The sequence below is a fragment of the Rhinopithecus roxellana genome, chromosome 12 (genome assembly GCF_007565055.1).
Source record: "Rhinopithecus roxellana isolate Shanxi Qingling chromosome 12, ASM756505v1, whole genome shotgun sequence".
Lineage (NCBI taxonomy): Eukaryota > Metazoa > Chordata > Mammalia > Primates > Cercopithecidae > Rhinopithecus > Rhinopithecus roxellana.
The window spans coordinates 41,436,830-41,451,861 of NC_044560.1; the positions used below are offsets into that span (position 1 = coordinate 41,436,830).

At 42.6% G+C, this 15,032-nt stretch overlaps 1 protein-coding gene across 1 annotated transcript in view; it reads right to left on the reverse strand.

Moving 5' to 3' along the window:
• The window catches only part of IL12RB2 (interleukin 12 receptor subunit beta 2), an 83,067-nt gene that overhangs the window by 7,124 nt on the left and 60,911 nt on the right, over positions 1 to 15,032 (reverse strand). Inside the window, exons 13-14 of the mRNA XM_010357075.2 lie at positions 9,656 to 9,793; positions 3,132 to 3,222 (exon numbers count right to left, since the gene is read on the reverse strand). Of these exons, the coding sequence (XP_010355377.2) occupies positions 3,132 to 3,222; positions 9,656 to 9,793 (229 nt within the window). The remainder of the gene's footprint in view (positions 1 to 3,131; positions 3,223 to 9,655; positions 9,794 to 15,032) is intronic.

A 15,032-nucleotide genomic window follows, 5' to 3' on the forward strand; every position in this document is an offset into this window, starting at 1 on the left:
AACCATGGAACTTTTGATCAACCTAATATTTAGCAATCTGTCACTATCCAGCTATGCATTCATTCAACAAATATTCATTGAACCCCTAATATGTGACCAGCACAATGCTACCTGCCGAGCATTGAAGATGACATGTTCCCTACCCTTACTATTTAGCTAATTACAATATTTACAAAGAGTTTGTAATGACAGGTAAATTATGCGAACAGTTGGAAAACAGACAGGATTCAAAATGGTATAAATAGCTTGAACATAACCGTGTTAAAAATGCCAAGAAAAAAGTATTATAGGGAAATATCTGAAATATCTATTAACAGTGGTTGTATCTGGCAATAAGAGGAAATATAGATCTTTTATGATGTAGAAGGAAAAATCCTTAAAAATTTCTTATAAATGTATGTGACTTATTTTTTTTTTTAAGTTCATGAACAATATGAAACATTTTTAAAGACTTGACTTTGATAAACTTTGTTTTTTTTTTTTTTAAAGTATGCTTTACACTTTGTCTAACCTTTTGAAGTAAGAGATGTGGCCATGTGACTAGGTTTTCTCCAGAGAAATATGAGCAGAAATGTCTGTGATCTCATAGAGATCATGCAGATGAGGACAATGCCCAAGGGATAGTATACCAAAAAGATGGAAGAAAACTGTGTCCCCAAATAACTGTGGAGCACAGCTGCCCACCAATCTGGATACCTTACCTCAGGGCCATTATATGGAAGATAAATAAAGTATTATTTAAGCCACTATACTTTGGGTCCTCTTTTTTTTTTAAGGCAGTTTAGCCTGCAGTGTAATTGATCTTCACAATTTCCATGAAGAGGATGCATGTGATCCTAGTTGACTCCTTTTGAATTAAACTTTTTCAAAGTCTACCCAAAGAGAGCATTTGCTTTGAAGTATCTATCACACATTAGATCTTCAATAAATGTACAGCCTGTTAGACAAGTTCAATGGCTGGTAGAATGACTTTGAGTTAGTTTTATTTTGACCTTTTCTTTAACTTTACACAGCATTTGAAGAAAACTTTGTATTGAAAAACCAACTCATTAAAAATATTTTCTTTGAAAAATAATACATGTTTACTAAGGAAATTCTAGAAAATATAGTTAAACAAGAAAAACTAAAATCACCTACAATTTTATCCCCAGATATAAACACCATTAATATTGTGGCTTAGGCTGGGCACAGTGGCTCACACTGTGAGCCAGCACTTTGGGAGGCTGAGGTGGGTGGATCACGAGTTCAGGAGTTTGAGACCAGCCTGGCCAACATGGCGAAACCCTGTCTCTACCAAAAATACAAAAATTAGCTGGGCATGGTGGTGGGCACCTGTAGTCCCAGCTACTCGGGAGGCTGAGGCAGGAGAATCTCTTGAACCCAGGAAGCAGAGGCTGCAGTGAGCCAAGATCATACCACTGCACTCCAGCCTGGGCGACAGAGCAAGACTCCGTCTGAAAACAAAACAAAACAAAAATATTGTGGTTTATATCCTTGAGGCAGAGAGTAATTGCCACCCAATATTCATTTTCCCCTCCTTAGGAAGAGGACCCAGGTTTATTAGGACAACAATGCACTCGGCTAAAGGACCATAGTTTTGTTTTGTTTTCTTGCAGCTCTACCTCAAAGGAAAGACCACAGTGTTTTTTGTTTTTGTTTTTGTTTTGGTTGTTGTTATTGCTGTTTTAGGCTGGAGTGCAGTGGCACAATCTTAACTTACTACCACCTCTGCCTCCCAGGTTCAAGCGATTCTCATGCCTCAGCCTCCTGAATACCAGGGACTACAGTTGTGCACCACCAGAGCTGGCTAATTTTTTTATTTTCAGTAGAGAGAGTTTCACCATGTTGTCCAGACTGGTCTCGAACTCTCCTGACCTGAGGTGATCTGACCTCCTCAGCCTCCTGAGATTACAGGCATGAGCCACTGCACCCAGCCTCAGTCATGTTATTTTGACTTTTATGTTATATATAACCAAATTTAATGCTAACTGATATATCTTACATTTGCATCTGTGTGTATGCACTATTTTTAAGAAATGAAAGTACATATTGTTTGGCAGGCTGCCTTTTAAATGGAACATGGTAAATATTGTTCATACCATTTAATTTCTTTTTTTTTTAGAGACAGTCTTGCTCTGTTGCCAGGGTGGAGTGCAGTGGCGCGATCTCGGTTCACTGCAATCTCTGCCTCCCAGGTTCAAGTGATTCTCCTGCCTTAGCCTCCCGAGTCTCAGCTGGGACTACAGGCGCATGCCACCACACCCAGCTAATTTTTGTATTTTTAGTAGAGCCAGGGTTTCACCATGTTGGCCAGGATGGTCTCGATCTCCTGACCTTGTGATCCGCCCACCTTGGCCTCCCAAAGTGCCGGGATTACAAGCGTGAGCCACTGCGCCCGGCCTGCCATACCATTTAATTTCTACATCATCTTTCATGGATACATAATATGTTATAGTACAAGATATATCAGGATTTAGTTAACCAATCCCTTATCATTGGGCATTTAGGTTGTCTCAAATATTTTTCTTTTCTGAAAATTATTTCAGTGAACATATTTTCCACTAAATATCTGCAGACATCTATAATAGAATAGGCTTGGCACAGTGGCTCATGCCTGTAATCCTAGTACTTTGGGAGGCCGAGGCAGGCAGATCACTTGAGGAGTCACTCCTGAGTTCCGGAACAGCCTGGCCAACATGATGAAACCCTGTCTCTAATAAAAAATACAACAATTAGCTGGGTGTGGTGGTGGGTACCTGTAATCCCAGCTACTCGGGAGGCTGAGGCAGGACAATTGCTTGAACCTAGGAGGCAGAGGTTGCAGTGAGCCGAAATCACACCACAGGACTTCAGCCTGGGTGACAAGAGTGAAACTCTGTCTCAAAAAATTTTTTTTGAAAAAAAAAAGTATGTATATACATATATATGAGATACATTTCTAGTTAGAGATTATTAGATCAAGAGGTATATTTTTAAGGATTTGACACATACTGTCACCCAAAGTGGTGAAATAAGTTTAGTCTCTCACTAGGAATGTGTGAGTGTCCATTTCCCTGACCCATGGCAGCAACAGCTATTATCATTTTTTTTAAAAGCCTCATTTACCCAATTGGTAGGTGTAACCAACTCACTTTTGCTGGAAGTAATGCATTGAGAAAATGCCCACCATGATGATAGCAATGCAAATGCTTGGTGCCACAAACGCCATCCAATTGGCTTTACCTGAAAAGTTAGGAAATCCTGTGACTGAGTGAGTTATCGTCAATGAACATTTCAAAATCTTGATTGGTATATGAGCCCTCTGGGCCTTACCCACAGCTCCTGGACAGCTGTGCTCAGGAACAAGGTAAATTCATTTCTGTCTACGCAGTGTGGGAAATGGGACCCTAAGGGGACCAATTCTATGGTTCTAAGAGGAGCTCTGGCCCTACAGGGCTCCTCCCACTCACAGGGGCAGAAAGAAAGGAGGCATGGAATGCAAAGCACAGTTGTGAATTGGGAGCCCTGTCTTAGTCCTGGCTATGCTGCTAGCAGATGTGTAATCTGTGGACTTCAGTTTCTTTTTTTTTTGAAATGGAGCCTCACTGTGTCTCCTAGGTTGGAGTGCAATGGTGCAATCTTGGCTCACTGCAACCTCTACCTCCCGGGTTCAAGTGATTCTCCTGTCTCAGCCTCCCAAGTAGCCAGAACTACAGGCGCATGCCACCACCCCCGGATAATTTTTGTATTTTTAGTAGAGACGGGGTTTCACCATATTGGCCAGGCTGGTCTTGAACTCCTGACCTCATGATCTGCCTACCTCGGCCTCCCAAAGTTCTGGGATTACAGGCGTGAGCCACCATGCCTGGCCTGGACTTCAGTTTCTTGATCTATAACATGTGAATGGTGACATGTACCTTGCTGGTTGTTATGAAGATCAGAGATGGTATATTTAAAGCACATGGCAGTGTGTCTGAATATAGGAGGTCCTCAAGAAACAGTAGCTATTAATTTTAGCAAAGTATGGCATAAGCCTTTATCTAGCTAGGGTGATTGTGAAATTTTTGAAATATTTGAAATTGTGCCTATTCCTTCCTATGAAAAGAACTACGGCATTTTACTACTTATTGGAATTGTCCATTAATTTATCCAGCACTTGCTGAGTAGTAACCATGTAACAGGCTTTGTTAGGTGCTGGGATACAAAGATAAATAGGACATGGCTCTGCTGTCTAAAGAAGTCATGAATATAGTATAGGATACAGATGTGTGAACATGTAAACAATAAGCCATGATGCCATGGTGATATGGTTTGTCTGTGTGCCCACCCAAATCTCATCTTGAATTGTAATTCCCATCATCCCCACATGTGGTGGGAGGGACCCACTGGGAGGTAATTGAATCATGGGGGTAGTTACCCCATGCTACTGTTCTCATGCTATGAGGGAGTTCTTGCAAGAATCTGATGGTTTCATAAGGGGCTTTACCCCTGCTTTGCTTTCATTCTTCTCTCTCCTGCTGCCTTATGAAGAAGGATGTGTTTGCTTTCCCTTCAACCATGATATAAGTTTCCTGAGGCCTCCCTAGTCATGCTGAATTATGAGTCAATAAAACCTCTTTCCTTTATAAATTACCCAGTCTCAGGTATGTCCTTATAGCAGCATGAGAACAGACTAATATAGTAAGTAAATTGGTACCATATAGAGTGGGGCACTGCTGTAAAGATACCTGAGGATGTGGAAGCAGCTTTGGAAATGAATGAAGGCAGAGGTTGGAACAGTTTGGAGGGCTCCAAAGAAGACAGGAAAACGTGGGAAAGTTTGGAATTTCCTAGAGACTTGGAGGGCTCAGAAGATAGGAAGATGTGGGAAAGTTTGGAACTTCCTAGAGACTTGTTGAATGGCTTTGACCAAAATGCTCGTAGTGATATGAACAATGAAATTGAGGCTGAGGTGGTCTCAGATGGAGATGAGGAACTTGTTGGGAACTGGAGTAAAGGCTACTCTTGCTATGCAAACAGACTGGTGGCATTTTGTACCTGCCCCAGAGATCTTTGGAACTTTGAACTTGAGAGAGATGATCTAGGATATCTGGCAGAAGAAATTTCTAAGCAGCAAAACATTCAAGAGGAAGCAGAACATAAAAGTTTGAAAAATTTGCAGCCTGATGATGCAATAGAAAAGAAAACCCTATTTTCTGAGGAGAAAGTCAAGCTGGCAGCAGAAATTTGCATAGGTAATGAGGAGCCAAATGTTAATTACCAAGACAATGAGGAAAATGTCTTCCGAGCATGTCAGGAACCTTCATAACAGCCCCTCCCATCACAGGCCTGGAGGCCTAGGAGGGAAAAATGGTTTTCAGGGCTGAGTCCAGGGCCCCCACTTCTGTGTGCAGCCTTGGGACTTGGTGCTCTGCATCCCAGCCACTCCAGCTGTGGCTAAAAGGGGTCAACATACAGCTCAGGCTGTTGCTTCATAGGGTGCAAGACCCAGGTCTTGGCAGCTTCTATATGGTGTTGGGCCTGTGGGTGCGCGGAGGTCAAGAATTCAGGTTTGGAGAACTTTGCCTAGATTTCACTGGATGTATGGAAGTGCCTGGATGCCCAGGCAGAAGTTTGCTGCAGGGGCAGAGCCCTCATGGAGAACCTCTGCTACGGCATTGTGGAAGAGAAATGTGGGGTGCAAGTCCCTACACAGAGTCCCCACTGGGCACTGCCTAGTGGAGCTGTGAAAAGAGGGCCACTGTCCTCCAGACCCTAGAATGGTAGATCCACTGACAGCTTGCACCATACACCTGGAAAAGCTGCAGACACTCAATGCCAGCCATGAAAGCAGTTGGAAGGGGGCTGTACTTTGCAAAGCCATAGTGGCAGAGCTGCCCAAGGCTGTGGGAGCCCACCTCTTGCATCAGCATAACCTGATGTGAGACATGGGGTTAACCTATTTATGCCTGAAATTGCCATTTTTTGAATTATTGCATGAGTGAAAAATCTGACCTTGGTGATGACCTTGAGCAGTAGGATATAAATAACTCCCACATGCTTAGCATTCCAATAATGGAACACTAGGCATAAGTGGGTCTGGGCAGGAGATCATTTTGGAGCTTTAAGATTTAATGATTGCCCTATTGGCTTTTGGACTTGCATGGGGCCCTGTAGCCCCTTTGTTTTGGCCAATTTATCCCATTTGGAAGGGGTGTATTTTCCCAATGCCTGTACCCCCTTTATAGCTAGGAAGTAACTAGCTTGTTTTTGATTTTATAGGCTCATAGGTGGAAGAGACTTGCTTTGTCTCAGATGAGACTTTGGACTTGGACTTTTGGACTATTACTGGAATGACCTAAGACTTCAGGGAACTGTTGGAAAGGCGTGATTGTGTTTTGAAATGTGAGGAAATGAGATTTGGATGGGGTCAGGGGTGGAATGATATGGTTTGGCTGTTTCCCCACCCAAATCTTATCTTGAACTGTAGTTCCCATGATCCCCACGTGTGGTGGGAGGGACTTTCTGGGAGGTAATTCAATCATGGGGGCAGTTATCTCCATGCTGTTCTCGTGATAGTGAGTGAGTTCTCACAAGAATCTGACAGTTTTCTAAGGGGCTTTCCCCCACTTGGCTCTCATTATTCTCTCTCCTGGCACCTTGTGAAGAAGGATGTGTTTGCTTTCCCTTCTGGCATGATTATAAGTTTCCTGAGGCTTCCCCAGCCCTGTGGAACTGTGAATTAAACCTCTTTTCTCTATAAATTATCCAGTCTCAGGTATGTCCTTATAGCAGTGTGAGAATGGACTAATTCACATGGGATATGTATGAAAACGGGGGTGTATGCACTGTCCAGAGAGGTATAGCAGAGAACAACATGGAAAACTGGTTCACAAGTAGCAGAGGAAGGTTTTGCAAAAGGCACAATGTCAAAAGTTTAGAGTTGATTAGCTGGGCATGGTGGCAGAAGCCCACAGTCTCAACTACTTGTGAGGCTGAGGCATGAGAATCACTTGAGCCCAGGATTTTGAGGCTGCAGTGAGCTATGATCATGCCACTATACTCCAACCTGGACAATAGAGTGAGACATTGTCTCAAGAAAATAAAAAATGTAGAGTTGGAGGATTAATAGGAGTCAGCTAAATGGATAAGCTAACAAAGGAAGACCAGACCAGAAAAAAAAAAAAAAAAAAAAAAAAAAACTGTGCAAAGTCATGGAAGGAGGGAACAGCCAGTACTTTCAGGCGACTACAGGAAGTCTGGTCTTGCTCCATAATGAATGCTGAAGTGTGTGGCAAAGGATCAAACTAGATGGGTAAACAGGACCATGTGAACCTGGCAAGTATGGAGTTTGAGTTCTAGCTGGAAGGGGCCCTTGGGGAACCACTGATGAGTTACAACAAGAGAAGTAATGCCAGCATCTGGAGTCTTGCAGAAAGACTCCTCTTCTGATTGAATGAAAAACAGGCTGGGAGGGAGAGTAAGCAGGAGGAGCTAGAGGCCAGAGACCTGTTAGGGCCCATGAGAAGTGTCAACAGGGCTGAATAGGGAAGTTAATGGAGGCAGCCTTTTTTCTACCCCATACAATCAGGAGGATCTGGCCTTCCTTTCTTTTTTAATTGAGATGGGTCTTGTTATGTTGCCCAGGCTGGTGTGGAACTCCTGTGTTCAATCAATCCTCCCACCTTGGCCTCCCAAAGTGCTAGGGGGAGCCACGACACTTGGTCAAATCTCACGTTTCTTCATCATCTGCTTTCCTTTCTGGGCAGATGGAGCAAGTTTGGAGTAAAACCAGTAGCAAGATGCTGAGTCCTTTTTTTTATTATTTTATTTTATTTTTGAGACAGAGTCTCGCTCTGTCACCCAGGCTGGAGTGCAGTGGTGCGATCTCAGCTCCCTGCAACCTCTGCCTCCTGGGTTCAAGTGATTCTCTTGCCTCAGCCTCCCAAGTAGCTGGGATTACAGGAGTGCACCACCACTCCCAGCTAATTTTTGTCTGAGTCCTTAATCTACATTAATCGAGCAAGTTAACTTTCTTTTGTTCCTTTTTTTTTTTTTTTTTTTGAGACATAGTCTCACTCTGTCGCCCAAGCTGGAGTGCAGTGGCGCCATCTCGGCTAACTGCAAGCTCCGCCTCCCGGGTTCATGCCATTCTCCTGCCTCCCAAGTAGCTAGGACTACAGGCACCCGCCACCACGCCCGGCTAATTTTTTTGTATTTTTTTCGTAGAGATGGGGTTTCACTGTGTTAGCCAGGATGGTCTGGATCTCCTGACCTCGTGATCCACCCGCCTCGGCCTCCCAAAGTGCTGGGATTACAGGCACGAGTCACCGTGCCCGGCTGCAAGTTAACTTTCATGGGAGTGCTCAGGATACGAGAAGAAGTCTTGTCAATTTCCCAGTGGAGAGTTTCCTGGCATAGAACAAGAAAGTCTCTTGAATGATCAACTTGATGCTTCATGTCACAAAGCAAGATGCTTAGAGCAGATGCCAATGAGCATTGCTAGAGAGAACAATGTAACTTTCATGGGAGGGAAGCCCATGCTAGCTGGGTCACTTACTCATCAGACTCAAATTTAACTTAATTTAAGCAACTTAAATCTGAGTTTGATTTGTAGTTCTGCCACTGACCACTTCCATGACCTTGGGTAATCTTTTTGTACCTTAGTCCCCTCACTTTAAAAAAGGCATGATAATCCTTCATTTTTAAAAATTCATTTCATATTGAGTGTCTGGTAGGATGAAGTAGGTATAACCATGTAATTTTGGTAAGGGAATATTAGCAAAAGTATGTGTTATAGGTTGAACTATGTGATCCTCAAATTTATATGTTGAAGTCCTAAACCCCCAGCCTGAGAATGTGACCTCATTTGAAATTAGGATCATTGCATACAAGATTAGTTAAGATGAGGTCATACTGGAGTAGAGTGGGCCCCTAATCCAATATGACTGGTGTCCTTATAAGATGGAGACAATTTGGACACATGGAGAATGCCAGATGAAAGCAGAGACCTACAAGCCAAGTAATATTAATGACTGCCTGCAAATTACTGGAAAAGAGGAGAGAGGCCTGGAATAGATTCTCTCTCATAGCCCTCCAAAGGAACCAACCCTGCTGACACCTTGATCTTGGACTTCTAGACTCTAGAATTGTGAGACAATAGATTTCTGTTGATTAGGCCACTCAGTTTGTGGTGATTCGTTGCAGCAGCCCTAGCAAATTAATATAGTATGCAAAGTGCTTAACAGAATGACTGTTGTATATGCAATACCTGCCATTATTATTGTTGATGTAATTGTCATCATTCATGGAACAGATACTTAGTAAGCAAGTACTGTGTGCTGGGCACCATGCTAGGCCTTGAAGACAGAGGTAAACAGATATCAGTCCTTGCCTACTGGATTCAGAGTTTTGAGTAGGAATTAAATGTAAGTGCATTATGTAAGGAGCATTTGGGAAGGCTTCCTGAAGGAGGAAGCATTTCTGATGAATTTTGAAACATGAGTAGACACTGTCTCCAAGAAGATAGTAGAGTGATAAAGCATTCTATTTAGGAGAAACAACAAGTGTAAAGTGACAGCAAGAAAGTTATTAGTGAATTAAAGAAAATCTGGTTATCTCTATACCAAATGTAATAGAAGTGCATGCCTGTGCAAGAATCCAGGGTGGACTCATTATCCTTAACATTGCCTCTCACCTTGCAGACAAAATTCCCTCTCATTTCCTTGGGAACTTTCGCCAGCAGCTGTCAAAGCTGTCATCCACAGGACATATGTCACTCGGGGCTGCAGGCTGTTTATTGGATGTGAATTTTGGGAGACTCTATAGGGAATTTCTGAAAGGAAGATAAAGATGAAGAAAGGCACGTATTAAAGGATATGGCTTTTAATGTAGGCTTCTACTCATTTTTACTCTTTAATGCTTCATTTAATTTGGAAGGAAAAAGCATTTTGCTATTTTAAAATAGTCCAAATTCCTCAGTACTTAATACCTTAATAGGCCCTAGGCATTGTCATTTATGGATATCTCACTCCACAGCATATCAAACAAATTATCATTTTTCGTAGTAAAATCTTTTATTTTTACTTTATTTTCTAATTTTCTTTTATCTTTTTTGTGTTTTGTGGTAAAATCTTTTGAATAAATTTTTGTTGTTTTGCTTTTGAAAATATTTAGCTATAGTTAACTCCCTTTATTTCCAATGATGATAATATTTCTAGTATTTATCAGGCTTATTTGGGAGTTCTGGAGGTGAAACGTTAAATGTACAAATTGTTTTCAAGGCTGTGGAATCTTTTTTTTTTTTTTTTTTTTGAGACAGGGTCACTCTCTGTTGCCAGGCTGGAGAGCAGTGACGCGATCTCAGCTCACTGCAACCTCCGACTCCTGGGTTGAAGCAATTCTTCTGCCTCAGCTTCCCAAGTAGCTGGGACAACAAGTGTGTGCCACCATATCCAGCTAATTTTTGTATTTTTAGTAGTGATGGGGTTTCACCATGTTGGCCAGGCTGGTCTCAAACTCCTGGCCTCAAGTAATCTGCCTGCCTTAGTCTCCCAAAATGCTGGATTACAAGTGTGAGCCACTGCGTCCGGCCAGTTATGAAATTTTGTATTTTGTATTTTTTTGAGATGGAGTCTTGCTCTGTTGCCCAGGCTAGAGTGCAGTGGCATGATCTCGGCTCACTGTAACCTCTGCTTCCTAGGTTCAAGCAATTATCCTGCCTCAGGCTCCCGAGTAATTGGGACTACAGGTGTGTGCCACCATGCCTGGCTAATTTTTGTATTTTTAGTAGAGATGGGGTTTCACCATGTTGGCCAGGCTGATCTTAAAATCCTGGCCTCAAGTGATCTGCCCACCTCAGCCTCCCAAAGTGCTGGGATTACAGGCGTGAGCCCCCACACCTGGCCTATCTAAGTTTAACAATTAATGAAACAGACATTCACTTAACATTTTTTTTTTTTTTTTTTTTTTTTTTTTTTTTTGAGACAGAGTCTTGCTCTGTCACCCAGGTTAGAGTACAGTGACACGATCATGGCTCACTGCAACCTCTACCTCCTGGGTTCAAGCAATTCTTCAGCCTCAGCCTCCTGAGTAACTGGGATTATAGGCATGTGCCACCATGCCTGGCTAAGTTTTGTATTTTTAGTAGAGATGGGGTTTCACCATGCTGGTCAGGCTGGTCTCAAACTCCTGACCTCGTGATCTGCCCACCTCAGCCTCCCAAAGTGCTGGAATTACAGGCATGAGCCACAGCACCTGGCCTCACTTACACTTTTAAACTTTGATTTTGCACTTTTCCATTTGTAGGCTCTGGGCCCTGAGCTTATAGGGTGTAATATGAGGATCTTCTTCAGTATGACATAAAATCATTAAAAACTAGAGCAACGATACTTAGATTAGATTTATTTGGCAACTGTAAACCTAGATTACCAGTGCCTTATGTTCTCAACACCCCTGCAGTTTTCTCTGTAGGCAAGATTTTGTGTTTTGAGTAAACACATTGAGTAAATAAGCACTGATGTTGTTTTTTTTAATCTAAGAAACATGAGTGTGGGTACCCTTTAGTAAACAGACAATCTTCTCCAGTGGCCTGTTGGGTGTGGATTTTGGAGTGACTTTTCAAAAGCTGGGGAGGATGGCAGAGTCAAGGCCAGCACTTTGGTAGAAGTAGCCTGTGTCAGCTAAAAACAAAACAAAACAAAACAAAACAAAACCTGAGACAAATTTTAATAGTTTTTTTTTCTTTTTTAAGATGGAGTCTTGCTCTGTCACCCAGGCTGGAGTGCAATGGCACAATCTCGGCTCACTGCAACCTCAACACATACTGGCTCACAAACTCCAGGGCAAGTCAGAGATGTCTTGCATGCTGAATTTATTTCAAGTCATAAATATGAGTGCCTACACTGGACAAGGCACTGACAATACAAAAGCATAGAATCTGCCTCAAAAAGTCCACTATCTAATGGGGAAAAGAGACCCCTTCCATTATCCCATCCCTGCTTACTATGGGTAATCAGCAAGATGAAGTCCTATAACATTACCTCTACTCCATCCAAAGGGGTTGAAGCCCATGCAGATAATTTATTCACCATGACTATCAGAGAATTTGTATATTTTACATCCTGTTGAGAAAAGTCCTTGTGGAAAATTCTCAAGTCTCCTCTAGCCTGGTGAAATTGCTTGCATAGACTTAAGCTATATGAATGAGCTCAAAAAGCCCTTTCTCTAGTCCTGAAGTAGGGGATTAAAAAATTAATTTTAGAGAGACCTTCTGTTCCTCCTGCTGTAGCAAAACATCAGCAAGCGTCAGGGAATCAACTGTCCAACTGTGTGAGGGCATCCTTAACTCTGGAGTGAAATGAGACATTGGAACAGAAGGGAAGGGATTTGTATGGGTTGCTGGGCCAATAAAGTTTATCCACACACACACACACATGCACACATATTAGAAGAACAAAAATAGAAGCTCCATGGGAAGAGGCAGTGAGGAGGATGACGGTGTCAGCAGTTTGGTTGGCAAAATAGGCTGAGTTGTATAATAGGAGAAAGAAGTTAAGATGTCAAGCAGGAAATACTGGTCCTGCTCCCTCTGGGCTGTGATCTCTGGCAGAGATAAAAGAGGCCATTCAATCCTTGGCGGTCTGAAAACTTACACTCAGGGTGGTTCAATGATAAAGGCACCAGTGTAGGAAGATGTGATAGTTGCCAGTCATTGGAAAGGCTGTAGATAGGAAGGTCAAGTGGTACTAGACAAAACAGCTGCACTGCTACTGGAAACAAGTTTTTGTCTAACGGTCTACATTGGATTTAACAAAGGGTAGAGTGGTATTCAGCTGTTTATTTTTATGAAGCACCTACCATGTGTCTGGCTATATTCTAGGCATGAGGAGATAATGCTGAGCAAATTGCCATGGCTTCTTCCCTTAAGATGCTTAGAGACTGTTGGCAAAGACTACTAGGTAGTAGCAAAGTACAATGTGTTCTCCAGTAGAAAAATGTGCTGGCCATGGCTCTACTGGTGCACATGGCAATATGGACAAGCTTCCAAAGAAGTGGCTGTGCACAGAGCCACCCATATAACTCACTATAATCCAGATACCTGGGCCCCCCCCCGGCTCTACACCTTACCTCCTCTGCCAAGGCAGGTCCTTCATTTTTTGCCCTTACTGTGCTCCACATGTGCTGTTAATACTGCTGCCTGGTCAATGGTGCTGAAACACCAGTAAGATGGGGCCATCAAAGCAGAACACCTTCCTGCTTTGCCCCTCTCCCTCCTAGGAGAAAGAGAAGCCTTTCTCCCTTCTCCCTCCTCCTTAACCTACTACCTCCTACCACTCTCTAGAAAGTGCCCTTGTGAATTCACCAATGATTTCTGGTTGCCAAATGCAATAGGTAGTTGTCAGTCCTTGATTATGACAGTTATATCCCTTTTGTGTACTTTTCCTTTTTTTTTTTTTTTTTCACTCTTTGAGACAGAGTCCAGCTCTGTCGCCCAGGCTGGAATGCAGTGATGCGATTTCAGCTTACTGCAACCTCTGCCGCTTGGGCTCAGTGATCCTCACACCTCAGCCTCCCGAGTAGCTGGGACTGCAGGTACACACCATCATGCCTGGCTAATTTTTTGTAATTTTGGTAGAGACGGGGTTTCACCCTGTTGCCCAGGCTGGTCTTGACCTATTGGGCTCAAACGATCTGCCCACCTGGGCCTCCCAAAGTGCTGTGATTACAGGCGTGAGCCACCATGCCCAGCCTTCTTCTGTGTACTTTTCTATCTCCCTTATAGACTGTGAGCTTGTCGAAGATAGGGAATAGGTCTTATCCATCAACAGATACTGAATTAAATGGAAATTTAACCTAAACTAGTATAAAATAGGACTGTGAATCTGCACTCTCCCTCCCCTTTTAGCTTATTTTTAAATACCCTTATGCAGGCTTTAGAGTCATCAGATTTATGACAAAATAAGGAAGGCATTTTCTTCAACATCCACAAGCAGTGTTAAGAATTAACAGACTCGAGACTTTTACTATTAAAGTAGATGGCTTACTGTTAAAAAAAAAAAAAAAAAAAAAAAAAAAAGAGGTTGGGCTCGGTGGCTTACGCCTGTAATCTCAGCACTGTGGAAGGCCAAGGCAGGTGGATCACCAGAGGTTAGGCGTTCAAGACCAGCCTGGCCAACATGGTGAAACCCCTCCTCTACTAAAAATACAAAAATTAGCAGGGCATGGTGGTGCATGTCTCTAATCCCAGCTACTCAGGAGGCTGAGGCAGGAGAATCACTTGAACCTCGGAGGTAGAGTTGCAGTGAGCCGAGATCGTGCCATTGCACTCTAGCCTAGGCAACAGAGCAAGACTCCGTATCAAAAATAATAATAATAATAATAATAATAAAAGAATCAACAGACCATGTTGATCTTCGTGGTTGCAAACGGGTATCTCAGTTTAAACTCTGCCAAAATGAAAGTTATTTGGGGGGCAAATTTCACATGAGGAATTCCAGATGCCTCCAGAAGAGATCAATTGATTCCTTACCTCTTGGGGTGCATTTCAGAACGGACTTACTCTGGGACAAGTCCGGGGGAAGAAATTCTGATCAGTGATATGTTCTGTTTATCAATGGTGGATTCATTCAACAAATGACCGTAAGCCCTTATGATGGCACACTACAGAGCTGATAAAAAAGAATGACATAAGTTCACATAGATGGATGTAGAAGGGTCTCTAGCATGTATTTTTGAGAGGTAAAAGCAAGGTGTAGATCAGAATATTGAAAAAGGTCTCAACTATTTTCTTGTATATGCATCAATTGTTTTTTTCTGGAGGAATACACAAGGGACTGTTAAAAGCCTAAGTGTGAAGGGAAGATGAATTTTCTTTTTATGTCTTTCTGAGTTATTTTTATGTTTTAGTATTATTTATATAATAAAAATTAACCAGCTTTTAAAGTCACACTGTGGACCTCTTAAAGTCAAGAGAGAAGAACAACTCCTCAAGCTTCCCAGGTGAAAATCACCCCTGCAGGCAGCTCTCTGGCAGCTGCATCTCAGGGTGGCTTTGTTGCATTCTTCTTGGACCT